We start from the raw sequence: 14,447 nt of genomic DNA, 5'->3' as shown, positions 1-14,447 counted from the left end.
TGCTGCCTTGCAAAGTACATGCCTCAACCTTTAGAAATAAAATGTTTTACCTTTCAGACTTCTTTTTTTTGGGGGGGGGCGGAGGGAGCGCTAACATTCACAAGAGGAAAGACCAATCAACTAACATAAGTCATGCATCAGAATGCCTCAAAACGAGGATTGTTATTTAGGCTGATTTTGCCTCAATTATAGCTTCCAACACACGCAAAGCTTTGGGCTTGATTGCTCATTATCAAATGGCTAGTTTAGGAGATGCATCCCAGCCTTGCAACACTGTAACTTTCGACTCTTTGTGAGCCACAGAGGAAATGAAAACACTTGTAATCAATTCTGTAAAGAGTTCTTCCTCAAAGCTGTCTGCGTGTTAGAGTAACCAAGCAGAAGGCCTCAGCCGGCCTGACAGGGGAGCCTCCTGTCAGGGGACATTGCCTCAAGCCCTTTCAGTGTTGTTTTAACAAAATACCTAAGGCTGTGTGCTTTATAATGTGGGTCAAGATGCTGGGGGCAGGAGGGGGGTTGGTTCGAGAAGCTTGGTGCCACTGTACAGCTCTGCCTCTGTCACAAGCTGGTGGTGAAGCAGAAAGGGATGGCCCTACTCTGGAGGTAGCTTCCCATGATCACTTCTCACTCTTCAAAGACAGATGTCACTCATATATTCATGTGAACACTTGGGATTTAATTACCTTCTGCTAGACCCCACCACTTACAGCTTCCACCAAGTTAACTGCACTGGAGGTCCCCAGTACAGGGACCTTTGAGGAACACATATCTAAACCATAGCAAAGACTTTTTAAAAAAATTACTAACTCTCAAACCATAATTTTTCTTCTTTAGATGAAGTTCTTATAGGGGTAGAGCAGACATCCATTTTGCTACTTTCCTGGAAGCTTCTAACATGCAGGCAGTATTGAACAACTCCAGTTAGGCAAACCAATCATCTGCAATTGCAAACATCTTGCCATGCAAATATTGCTTTCAGCTTTACCTGAGCATGAAGAGACACGGACTCTCAGGCTGGCCTCAAAGATAGAGACTCTGTGAAGCCGACTTAGGACATTGATGGGATTGGGAAAAAGAGGGATAATTAACCTTTCTTAGACACAATGATCCTGACACTAGAGGGACTCTATATCCCCATCTTATTAGCTTCTTCCATCAACCCTCCAAAGTGGGAGATTTAACAGGTGAGGAAACTGGGGCTTTAAGGATACAGTTTGCTTAAGGCCAGTGAGTGGTGGCTGAGAAACTGGAATTCAAATTCATCTCTATCTACAATTTGCATCCATCTCTCTGCTCAGTTGACTCAGTTGTGATTCTACCAGCTGCCACCAGCTACTGAAAGTTACCATCAGCTACTACCGGCTACTGCCAACTACAACCAGCAAAAGGAGACAACGCCTATGATTGAGGTAGGTAGACTTTTGGTTTTGTGGTAAGGCAAACGCATTTTGCTTTATATTTCATTTGCCATGCAGTAACTAAACTAAGCTTCAATCTAGAATTGAAATTTTGAAATGATTAGACAAAGAACACCCAACTCAGATAATGCTGGAGTCCTTTTTGAATATTCTGTGGTCAACTTAGCATTTTTTTTTTTTTTTGCAAACAGGCCTTGATGACAGCTGGCACCTGACACATCTCCAGGAAACAAAAAAACAAATCATTTGCATTCTTGCCCAAGATAGTTTCCTCCTTAGGCTAAGTTTGAACTCATTTCCATTAAACAACAGAAGTTTACTTTATCCCCCTCCTATGTAGTCTACTTAAAATGTGAGAAGGGGCTACAAAGCTTTTCAAATAACCTCTATTCTTCAGAAAACTGTTCTGTGCACTAGGCTCATCCCCTGTTCTATGTGTGAGCATTGCATGGGACACCCTTCATTTCAGAAATCCTACCCTAGCCAGACTCCATTCCTTTGTTGTATTCTTTACAGATTGCTGTGACGGAATAGCTGACAAGAAGCAATGTGAGGAAGAAAAGGCTTGCCTTGGCTCATAGTTTGAGGGCAGACAGTCCATCATGCCAGGAAAGGCATGGTAGCAAGTCACCTTGTATGTACAGTCAACAAGCAGAGAGAAATGAATGCTGGGACTCAACTCACTTTCTCCTTTTTATTCAGCCCAAGACTTCAGGCCATGGTACCCACATTCAGGAAGCATCCTCACAGACATGCTTACAGATGTGTTTCCTTGGTAGTTCTAAATCTCAGGTTGATAATCAATATCAGCCATCATCCTTGTATATATCAACAGTCATTGGGAATTGAAAATAAAAATGACTGGGGTGTGCACTTCACCAGAGCACCTCAAACAACATCGCAGTGAAATCACCCCTCACCACCCCTACCTCCTTCCATCCACATCTGGAAGGTAGAGGCTGATGAAAGCAGGAAACATCAATGACAGAAAAAGTATTGTTTTGTTTCTGTCTAAGACATAAGTATAAAAATAAGTGCTATCTCTTAAGTGCATCTGGATTACAAGATAGTTTTAGATTCTGCAATAGAAGAAAAAATAAATTAACTGTAAAGTCACAACAATCAAGAGTAGATGATACTAACAAAAGGCTAGGCAAGTGCCATGAGCTTTTTTAAAAAGTACATTTCTACTGTTCAATGGAAAAAAGTTCAAAATTAGCCTAAGAAGGAATCAGTGGACCCACACAAATGTGAACTACTGGTTTGTGATAGAGTCAAATGTGCTTCCTTCCATATGAAGAAAGCAAAGACCTAAAACAATGGGACTGGAGTCAGTGAGCACTGATATACAAAAGTTTAAGGAGCATCAACTTGTACCCCCACACTCTGTATAAACACTAGCTCAAAACTGATTACAAAGCTAAATGTAAAATGAACAGATATGAAATGTTCAGGAAAAAAAGTCACTTTGATTTGAGCAGCTGGGAGATACTAGATAAAGAGTCAAAAGTGTGATACATGAAATGTAACACTCTTAAGTTAGACCACAGTAAGTATCTTTGTGAAGACCTGCTAAAAGTATGAAAAACAAGCTGAGCGATAATATTTACAAACCATATGCCCGATAATGGACTTACAGCACTCAACACTTTGCCAGGAAACAAAGAACCCAACTGAAAATTGGCACATGATTTGCACACACAGTTTATCAAAGAAGATAAATGGCTAGCCAGTAAGCACATTGAAATGTGCTCAACATCATTGGTCCCTGGAAAACTGTAAACTAAAACCACAACAAGGCATTTATTTCTACGTGTCTGCTGGGGTAACATAGAATAACAAAACAATGCCAAGACTAGGCATAACTGAAACCCTCAGACATTGCTTTTGGCAATGTAAAGTTGGTACGACTGTCAAGGGAAGGTCTTACAAACCCTATACATTTATTTACAATGGTCTAGAAATTCAATGTAGCTAGCAAGTAAAATTAAGATGTATGCCCACACAGAAACCTAGTTGCAAACACTTATAGCAACTTTATTTAAAACCATCAGAAACGAGAAACAGCCCCAATGCCCTTCGACTGGGTAATGAATCAACAAAACGCAGCATATATTTATATTAGGACACCACTCAAAAAGAAACAAACTACCAATATGGACAGCAACATGGATGAACTTCAAATGCATTACACTAAGAAAAAGAAGCCAGATAAGAAAGAATATCTACAGTGTATGTTATACATGTGTGTAGACCTAAGCAATATAATAATATATATTAATAATGAAAAGAAGAATTAATTACATAAAGACTATCTAATCCCATTTTTATTGTGGAGGTCATTATATGACCATGTGTTTGTCAAAATTCACAGACTCTTTAGTGAAAAAGTGAATTTTTCTGAATGTAAACCTAAATACTTTTTAATATAAATATGGATCCTTAATTATTCCATTAGCCCTTTATAGCTAGTATATATATATATAGAATATACATAAAGAAAGAGTTAGTAGGTAATGGATTATGAACCCAGAAAAATTCAGGTATCTCTACAGTCTTATAGGGGTGCACTTAACCTAGAAACTGAAGTAACTGCACTGCTCATGAACAGTGGGCTAGGTAAATATATTACAGAATATTCAGTGGAATACATAGTTGCTTAAAATTTGGGGTTACTTCCATTTGCTGGCTTAGAATCTACAAAGAATAAATACTGGCTGAATGCTTAGAAGTATTTCTTTTACTAGTCTATAGCCATTCATGTGTATGAAGACCTGGGATGAAAGAAGAAAGCCATGAATAGTGTGTTGAGGAGGCATCTAGTTAAGCTATATTGGGTAAGTTCCTGGGGAGCTAGGGAGCAATCTAGGGGCGTTTCAAAAGTGCTTAGTCAAGTTTTCATTAGTGTCACGTGGTTTTCAGTGTCTATGGTATATTTTAGAGCATAATGCTCTAAAGAAGAGTTAGTTAAGCAACTCATGGTAGTAAAATGAGCATCTGGGAACCCACCCGTTACCCAAGAGCTTGAGCATGACTAATGACACATCTGCTGCCCCCAGAAGTGATTGACACAGAGTCTTGTGCGTCTCAATTTCTTGCTTATTTCAGCTTTACTCAATATATGTAAGGATGCTCGTGCAGCAGGCTTATGAGAACGGCATCATGATGCGTATCATCTTTCTGGGCTTGGCTTTTTATGCAGCATGACACTGCTAAATTCACAGCTACAGTAGCATGTTTGTGGATAACTTACTGTCCTGCTTATAATTATTTATATTAAATTTCTCTAACTGTTTTAGACCATTAGGGATGTCCCTAGTCATTTGTAATGACTAAATGTTGCAGAACTAAATGTTGTTGTTAGTTTAAAACTATGGCCTAATAAATATTTATTATTAGGCTTGTAATTATTATGGTGCTAATATCTAACCTGCTATCATAATCAATAAGACACAGACACCTGTTGTACTTTAGAATAAGTCTTATTTCACCTGGGGCTGGGCAGATATTAACCCCCTGAACTACCTCCCAATATCCATCATCCTGTATCCCATGGCATCTGCTCTAACCATTTCTATCTGAGTTACCTCCCATCCACAATCCCAAAATATTTGCTAAGGTTGTTCATCTGAGCCACTTTTTTTTTCATGTGGAACTTCGGCATCCCTCCTCTGGGCCCACCTGGCTCTTTTCCATCCCATGGCGAGTCTCCTCTTCCCTCCTCCGGTACCTGCCTGCTTCTTCTTTCCCAGACCCTCCCTGTGCCACAAGCCCATGAACTTTTTTGCTCTACCCCTTCCTTCTGCCCTGTCCAGGTACTGGCTTTTTTTTTTTTTTTTTTTTTTTTTTTTTTTTTTTTTTTTTTTTAATCAGCCATTCAGGAATAAGTTCCAGGCAAGGTTAAATAGCAATATTTGGAGAACATGGTAGTTTGTTCATAAACAGTAAGAATGGGGGAGGGGCAAGCAATTAATAAATACAAAACAGCGACCATACTCCAACAACTAAGCACTGGTGTTTGGATTTGAGAATATAATTGTGATGCCGGGCGTGGTGGCACATGCATTTAATCCTAGCACTCAGGAGGCAGAGGCAGGTAGATCGCTGTGAGTTCAAGGCCAGCCTGGTCTACAAAGGGAGTCTAGGACAGCCAAGGCTATCACAGAGAAATTCTGTCTCAAAAAACCAAACCAAACCAAACAAACAAACAAACAAAAAAGAATACAATTGTGCACATAGATGGTAATGAGGAATCGTATTGAGGTAACTTGCATAAAGGAATTCTTTCTCTCAGAGATGAATGCAGGCCTAGGACTGCACACAGTGCCATTAAGGAAGTGGGGTCTCATGCTGGAGACCGTGATAACCAGGGTATTCTCTCGGACAATGAGTGTTGCAGCTCAACTGCTCTCAGGATTGTCTTAAATCTTTCATATATTCTTAAATTTGTATTTTTTTAACTATACAGATAATACTCAAAATGCACAATTCTTACCTAGAAAGTCTAAACAAATAAACAAACAAGGATACTGTAGTTTTCCTTTTTCTCCCTATGCCTTTCCCCAAATCAACAACCACCATTCCTCAGCTTTGTTTTCTGGGTACCTCCAATAGCTTTATTAGAAATCAAAATACTTCAATTAGACATGTAATGATCACACACACACACACACACACACACACACACACACACACACACAAAGGCAGGGCTCTAATTCAACGCTCATTAGGATTAAAATTATCTGCAAAGAAAGGGCAGAAAAGAACCTCAAGTTTATGAAAAGAGCAAGATATGCTGTTTGGGGCTTTCACTTTATTAACTCATCAACATAACTCATTGCATGTATCTTTTGGTTTGTGAAATGCTCAGAATAAGCATTAAATATGTCTCCATTTTCAAACTTACATAAAAATCCCATCCCCAGTTAGAGGACTTACAGATTATCATTACTCTGTACAATTATCGTCATAGCTAGGGGGTGGGGGCAGAAAGGAAGGACATCAGCATGTGCAGACCATTCATACTCCACCTAGTAACTACGTCATCTTGGCACACTAGAAACCTTTCCCGAGTCTCGGTTTCTCTGCTTGCCAAGTGAGCGTTGTGGAGATTGAATGAGACTCATAAATTGCCTTGTTTGGCGTATATGCGCCATCTTTCGAATGTAAGCTCACCTGTTTCCCTCCATCCTTCCTGCTCCCTTGGTATACCTAAGTCAGAGCTCATGTGACTGCAATTGCCTTGTGCTTCCTTCTTTAAAGGAAACAGTCCTTCCTCTATGGAAAGATCCAGTGTGTGTGTGTGGGGGGGAAGGGGTTAACAAAACAAAACCCTGCCATCCCTGTTTCCTTGGCCCCTTCCTCTCCCAAGAGAAAACACAGAAGATAAAAAGCAAGTACCCACCCTGGTGGTTTTATAGCTACTGATCTATAGAGGTTGTGCATCCCCCCCACCCCAGGTCTCTCCCAAAGCCCTCATCCTGTCAGGGGATGAGCTCTAGCCTCCGACCTTCTTTTACCTATTGGCTCCTTTATAGCTTTACGGAAACAAAAGCTCTGGCTCATGTAGGACCAGGCAGAAACCATTGAGTGTTCTTCCTGCTAGCACCACTGGGGTGGGAGGAGGGCAGTAAGGAGGTAAAATACTAGAGTCTTTTCAGAGAAGAATGTGCCAAATATGTGTCCTTAGTTCCAGATTAGGCTGAGCAGCTCACGGGGAAGGAAGGCACATGGGTGGAAGAGAACTGTGGGACTGGCCTCCTGGACAGGATGAGATGGGAGGAAAACACTTATCAAAAGGTTATCCAGAGCCAACGGATCAGTTTCCCCAAGATTCCTCTTCGGCATCTACTTTAGAGCATTCAGTCCCTTGGACACCCTTCCCTTCCCCTGCCCCCATCCTAGTGTTCTCTTGAAAGTGTCCTGCAGCCCAGAGGCCACACACCAGTCATCTGAAAATACCTTCCCCAGGGAAACAATCAATTCTGAAACTGCTTTCTCCCCTCTAAACCACATCCTCCACTAGCTGTCCCGTTTTCAAGTTCAAAGTCATAGCACCCAGATTCAGCTTTTATCGGGGCTTTATAGACTTTTCAACTCAGTCCACATTAAGGCATTAAACGACCAGTGGCTGGCGCCATTGCTTGTTAAAAGAACTCACATGACTGTTTGCCCCCAGTCACTGTCCCATCACTGTCCCCGACAAAGAGGAAGCAGGTAGCTGCTTGGCCCTTCCATTAAAGGGAACTGAACCACGGCCCCCTTATGTGCCTGTTCAGATGCACATGGTCTGACTAGTCCTCTTTTGTTGCAAGCCTTGGATGATGGGGAGAGATGGATCAAAATTGCCAATCTCTGCTTCTGTAAGACAGGGACCGCTGAGCCTGGGAAGCATTCTTTTCTCTTACTTGAACTATGTGGTTAACCATACTCCATCTCAAAGAAAGCCCACAGACACTGGTTTCCAGCTTTGACTAGGACCACCACTTGCTTGTCATTCCCAGGGCCCTCCCACTGTCCTTTCTTACCTGCAATATGATGAAGCTGCAAGCCCAGGCTCAGTAACAGCAGCTGGCGGAACATGGTCCGTATCAATCTGAAATAGGCAGTTGAGAGTCTCAGGGCTTAGTGAGCCTTCTCAGTCTTTGTTGGTTTAACTCATCCCAGGAGCACAGCAATGACTCAGATACAAATCTTGTGGGAGACACGGCTGACCGAGGAGGAGCTAAGGCAAGAAGAGGAGCCGTAGGCGCCTTTTCTGGAGAAGAGGGTATGCTCTACAAGGAGGAAGAAGGCACTCCGAATTCAAATGAGATGCTCTTCTTCCTTCTTGCACGGCCTTTTCTGGAGATGAAAGTGGACCAAATGGTGGTCACCCGTATCCTTCTGGGCCTCCCATGTCACTTTCTAAAGCTTTGTGTCAAAACCTTGAACACCAGCCTTATTTACCAAATAATCAGCCATGTGTGTTGCAGGATATTTGGTCTCAATGTGATCTCTGAGACTGTGAACTCTAAAAATCTGTCGTTGGTCCCATTGTGATGCCTCAGATTGAACTGTAGATTCCCTGCTTCTTGTGGTTGAGCCCTAACACACCTTTAATCCAACAACTTTCTGTTTATTGTAGACAGGTGATTAAGGTGTGGTTCAGCCAGCCTTACACACAACTTTATTCCAAGAGCTATCTGTACCCAGGGTTTAATGAAGTTAACCCTAGGTCAAGAGGTAGAACAAGAAGCCAGCTGACAGGGTACTCTTTATTAAGAGTAGGAGGGACTTTGAATTAAGGGGTATTTAAGATAGCCTGTAGAAGTAGAGGGGTCTTTGGTGCTTTAGCTCTTTAGCCTGGGATCTTAGCTTGAGTCTTTGGCTCTTTGGCTCTTAGCTTGCTAGCTCTTGAACTCCTCAGCTCCTTGACCTTTGACTTTTAGGGCCTTGAGCTAGCAATCCTTTGGCCTTGGGTGTTTTGGCCTTTTCTTCCTGGGCTGCCAGCTGAGCTAGTGAGCCTCTGGGCTTTCTCCATGGAATGTGAGCTGAGTAGAAAGGTCAGCTGGGTCCTTTCTCTGCCTCTCTGAGCTAGCAGGGTTTTCACCCCCAGCATCTGGCTCCTGAGACTTTCCTGGTAAAAAAAGAGTGATCAGGGATTTTCAATTATGACAACACATCTGCTCTAGGTGGACTGGAAGTTGGGGAGGGGTGTCCTGGAGAGCAAGGCTCAGGTGGTCAGAGCTGCGCCCCAACACTTACTAGTCGACTGAGCAGGAAAGCATCAAGTTCTTGAGTATCCCAACCGAAGGTGCCTCCTGTGTGATGTGCCTCTTAAAGAGTTCTCTAGTTGTTATTTTTAAAGTGTTTGGGGGTTATTGAAACAGGGTCTCACATTGTCTAGGCTGGCCTCTGGCTATGCAGCATGGACGACTTTGACTTCCTGATGCTGCTACTTCCACTTTCTTTTTAAAGATGAATTTATTCATGTATAGAAGCATGCTACTTAAATGTATGCCTGCATGACAGAAGAGAGCATCAGACAAAAGAAGGCAATAGCTCCTGTTACAGATAGTTGTGAGCCACCATGTAGGTGCTGGGAATTGAACTCAGGACTATTGGACAAGCAGCCAGTGCTCTTAACCACTGAGCCATCTCCCCAGCCCCATGCTGCTTCCACTTTCTAAGGCAAGAGCCACCACACATTTTTATTTTATTTTATTTCTTGAACACATTAAATGGAGATAATTCATTAGTTATTCTAAGACATACTTCAAAGAAGTTTATTTAAAAATCTGTGCTGAAATGTTTACGTTCACTCGTGTTATAAAAACTTTATTAGCTAACTATTCTTACTTTTATAAAACAATGGATTTCACGGTGACCCTTCATACATGTTGATAACGTACTTCGGCTGTGTTTACTGCTATTTGCCCTATCTGTCTCTCCCCCTTATCTCCTCACTGCCTCCTTCCTCACTAGCAGTTCTCCTGTTTTCACGTATTTTTTTTTCTACAAATGACTTTGAATTCTTCTTTATGGCTGAACAATGTTCTAGTACACAACACACATACACACACATACACACACATACACACACACACACACACACACACACACACACACACACACTTTTTAAAAATTCGTTTATCACCCATCAATGAGCACCTGGGTCAATGTCCTACCTTGGTTACCACTGGTCCTAGCAGTGGCTTACATAGATACACAAGTATCTTAATAGCTGACTTAGGTTCCACTGTGTGTATTCTGAGGAGGGGAACAACTGGATCACATAGTGGTACCAGGTATATCCATGCTGATCTCCACAGTGGCTGTACGAATTTACATTTCCACCAGCAGGATGCCAGGGTTTATTTCGCCTGCATCTTTGCCAGCATCTGCTGTGTTTCGGTGATGTCTGATGATAGCCATTTTGAGTGGGTGCGGGGGGGCGGGGGTGGGGACGGTCTCAGTGGTTTCTGAGTGGGGTCTGCCAGGGATGGGGGGTGTGATGGGCCCTGCTCCAGCTCTGTCTTGTTCCACGCCTTGTATCACTTCTGGCCTCAGGATTTCTGCATTCACAGAGTACTCCTCATGCTTGAAGGCAAATGAGGAGGCATACTGGTGTCAGCTCTTCTCTGGGTCCATTTCTCCGGGGAGAGTTGGACATCTAAGTCTCGGGAAAGCAGCTGTTCAGAGAATGCAGTGGGCTGGTGGAGAGATTCTCTATGGAGCCCCGGTGATGTCACTTGCATTTTAGACAAGGGTGGCTGCTTTGGATGGAGAACGGACCTGCGATCGGAAGAAAGAGTGAGTTGGCAGCGCAGGCTTTGCAGTACACTCATAGCTTGTGTTAGGGCGCTGGGGCTAGTGGAGGGAAGTGATCTGTTGAGGGTTGTATTTTTTAAATGTTCAGTAGCTTTAATAAAAATTGCTACACACAAAAGAAGGCTGTATCAACTTAGTACCGACTCTTAGAAGTACAGTATTAAATCAGTAGGGTGTTTTGTATGTACATAGAGTTGTGGGACCAACACCAATATTTTGGTTTGGTTTTGGTTTGATTTTTGTATTTTTAAGACAGGGCTTCTCTGAGTAACCTTGGCTGTCTTGGATTCGCTTTGTAGACCAGGCTGGCCTCAAACTCACAGTGATCCACCTGCCTCTGCTCCCTGAGTGCTGGCATGAACGGTGTGGACCACCACATCCAGTTCCAACACTACTATTTAATTTGCCAAAATTTAATTACCACTAAAAGGAGAAAACATACCTACTAGAGAAATTCCCATTTCCCCCACCTTTTCCCAGAATCCCTAGCAGTTACCGATCTGCTTTCTGTCTTGGTCAACTACTGTGCTGGACATTTCATATGAATGACATCAAGGAGCCCTTGACCTTTTGTGGCTGGCTCCTTGCAGTGAGCATGATGTCAAGATTTATCTGTTGTTCCGCACATAGCAATGCTTTATTCCTTTCATAACAGGAAGTTATTCCATTATGTAATCAGACAAATTTGTTGATCACTTGCTGACATTTTCTCACAAGAACTAAATATGTTCTGTCCATATCTGGGTCTCTAATCTGTTTTGAGTTGATTTTGTGTATGAATAAGGTTCTTTTGCACATATTCCAGTGAAATTTATAATAAGAAACTAAGCTATCCCCTGTAGAATTGTCTCAGCATCCTTGATGATGAGTGTGGAGATGTATTCCTGGACTTCTCATCCATTTTGCTCCACTCTATGTCTATTCTGTGCCCCTGTCACACAGTGCTAGTTACTGTAGCTTTGCAGTCAGTTTGAAATCAGGAAGTGAGATCGTCTGCTTTGTTTCTTCTCAAGTCCTCGCTCTGGCCCTTCCCCCTTCTTTCCTTCTCTCTTTTGAATTTCTGTATGAATTTTAGGATAGACTTGTCCACTTGTCCATTCTGTATGAAAGGAACTGGTGTGCTTTGGTAGAAGTGGAATCAACTCCACAGCTCCATTCAAGAGGAATATAATTGGCTCAACAACATTAAGTCTTCCAAATCCTGAATACAGTCTGTCTTTCCATTCATTTCTTGTTTTGAAGATTATTGAAACTTTATTATTATTATTATTATTATTATTATTATTATTATTATTATTATTATTATTATTATTATTGATATGGACATGATGTGTGGGTTCATGTGCCATGGTGTGCATCTGGAAGGCAGCTTTGTGAAGTTGGTTCTCTCCTTCCTCCTTTATGTGAGGTTTGGAAATGGAAGTTAGGTCACCAGCCTTGCTCAACTGAACTATCTCACCATCCCAAGCTTTTAAAACTTTTTATTTACAAATTTAAAAGTTATGCTTTCTAATAGTTGTGTATTCTAATAATTAGAATAATTTGAACAAAAATGGCACACTGATTAAACTATGTATTGCAGCCTGCAGGAGACCATGGACCACCTTGGATTTTACTCTAGAACTCATTGCTTTCCATCCATCTTCTTCTCTCACTAGCAGTAAGGTTTTTTTTCCCTTTCCTGCCAGCCAGACCTATGGATGAGAGAAGTGAGCAGAGGATGATGGGAGAGGGGAGCAGAGGATGATGGGAGAGGGGAGCAGAGGACTTTGTCCTCAGTCATTACAGATTCTGTGATGTGAAAGGGGGGGTTACTTAATGTTGTCCAATCTCTTCAGATCATACAAAGTTAAACAGTATGAAGAAGTGAGGTCAGAAGGCCGGGCTTGTAGGGTGCATGTCAAGGGTGCTCGCCTCATCATCTGCCCTCTCGAGTCTGTTGCTTGTTTCTTTTGAAGGAAGAGATTCTTTCTTGCAATTCTGGGTTCTTCAGCCTCTACTTGTTGAATTTCAGGATGTCAGCCACATCGGGTATTTCAGACAAGGTTGGGGAAAGAACGGAGTAAAGTATATGAGCAATAAAGCTGATCTGTGTGGTTACTGAGCAGCCCAATTTTTTTAGAGCTATATTTAAAAGAAGCCCTATAGGAAATAGCTAACAGTATAGATAGTTTAGAACAACAAGAGAAAAACTCTTGGGCTTGGGTGGAGTCATTACGTACTAGAAGACTAGGAATGTCCATCGGATCTAAGGTGCCTGCTGGAGTTCCGAGAGGAGCTGCTCAGGAGGTGTAAGGCAGATGGTACTAAGTTGTGGGGTAGACAGAAGACCTTGTATAGCGGTAACCCAGGCCACAGCTGCCGTCAGCATGCCGTCAGCTATGAGAGATGGGAAAGATTAAGTATAAGGCAGCAGACCTGAGGTATTGCAAGGTGTCTGGACCACTGTGAGGAGAGGGTACAAGCAAAGAAGAGGTCGGCGAAGGACAAAAACCCACATGTCAGTACCTCACCTGTGAGCTATAGATTTTGCTTTGGGTGTTCTCATCTTTGGTGTATTGAAAGCTTGCTGACCCAGAACGGACCACCTTTCCCAAATTAGCCAGTTCTAAGAGGTGATGTCACCTTGTTTAAATGCAAACCAGGCAACTGAGAGTCTGTGTGCTCTATGGCCTGCTTTAATGGGAAGCTTGACATACTCTGTCTGCCTTACTCTTCATAGCCAGACACTATAAAACTAGTGACTGATCCTTGCTGAAAGCCAGCAGAAATTATATTAGCTCACCCTAAATCTGTTTTTCCTGTCTCACTTTTTCTTCTTCTGGTGAAAGAGCAATGCAGACACCTGCCCACATATTTCCTTTCTCTTGGGTAACTTCTCCCTGCTTCTTGGGTAACACTGGTGTTCCTTCCCCATGTGAGATCCTGTGGCACGTGGGATTTATAATTATACTATCTTCTCAATGGCAGAATGAAGTAACGCCTGACACACCAGGCATTAATTTTTTAAATAACAAAGCACTTAGGTCGTTTTCAGGAGATGTCTTCAGAAACCACTTGAGGTGAGTTTGAAACTGGTGCTGTCATGGACAATCATGGAAGAAGACAGATCATGTGGTCAAGACATTTTGTCAACAAAGGCTCAAAAAATGCTCCTTGCAAAACCTAACTCTTCTGGGTAAGAAAGAAGTACCTGTAAGGGGAGTTTAGGTGTCCCTAACAACTCAGTTATATTATGTAAACATGTTTTTGTTTTAATCCCAGGTGTGGGATACAGGACTGCTTTAGACTGTCCACAGCAACAGACTATTTGCCTCATGAGGGCTCTGAGAGGGGTGTGTTCTTTGCCAGATGCAGATAGTTTCATTCTAGGGGACTTTGAGAGGGAATAAATAAATGCAAAGCCCAGAGAGAGACAGGGGCGCTCAGAAAAAAAATAAACAAGGTGGCTGCTGTTTTTGGTTGCTGCTGTTGTGGTTTGGTGAGAAGAAGCTGGATATATCCTGAAATGACGAGTGGACTTGGCCCAAGAAACCTGACAACCCCAAATAGCAGGAACTAGTCAAAAGAGAACTCTGTCCCCTCTCCCCACTAACCTTTTTCTCTCCTATCTGGTGTTGGGGTGTTGGAAGGGATTAAGATGAAGGGAGGCAGAGGTATAAGGAAACCCAATAAAATAGGTTAAAAAAGCAGGGCTCATACAGGTATCTAAAGAGT

General features: G+C 42.3%; 1 protein-coding gene across 1 annotated transcript in view; it reads right to left on the bottom strand.

Annotated features, from left to right (window-relative positions):
* Positions 1–8,242, bottom strand: part of Pdcd1lg2 (programmed cell death 1 ligand 2) — a 35,693-nt gene extending 27,451 nt beyond the window's left edge. Inside the window, exon 1 of the mRNA XM_051146941.1 lies at positions 7,946–8,242. Coding sequence (XP_051002898.1) covers positions 7,946–8,000 — 55 coding nt within the window. The 5' untranslated portion in view covers positions 8,001–8,242. The remainder of the gene's footprint in view (positions 1–7,945) is intronic.
* Positions 8,243–14,447: the final 6,205 nt, after the last annotated feature.

The sequence above is a fragment of the Acomys russatus genome, chromosome 5 (genome assembly GCF_903995435.1).
Source record: "Acomys russatus chromosome 5, mAcoRus1.1, whole genome shotgun sequence".
NCBI lineage: Eukaryota > Metazoa > Chordata > Mammalia > Rodentia > Muridae > Acomys > Acomys russatus.
The sequence above is the reverse complement of the archived record's forward strand: the minus strand, read 5'-3'. Positions and strand labels throughout refer to the sequence as shown.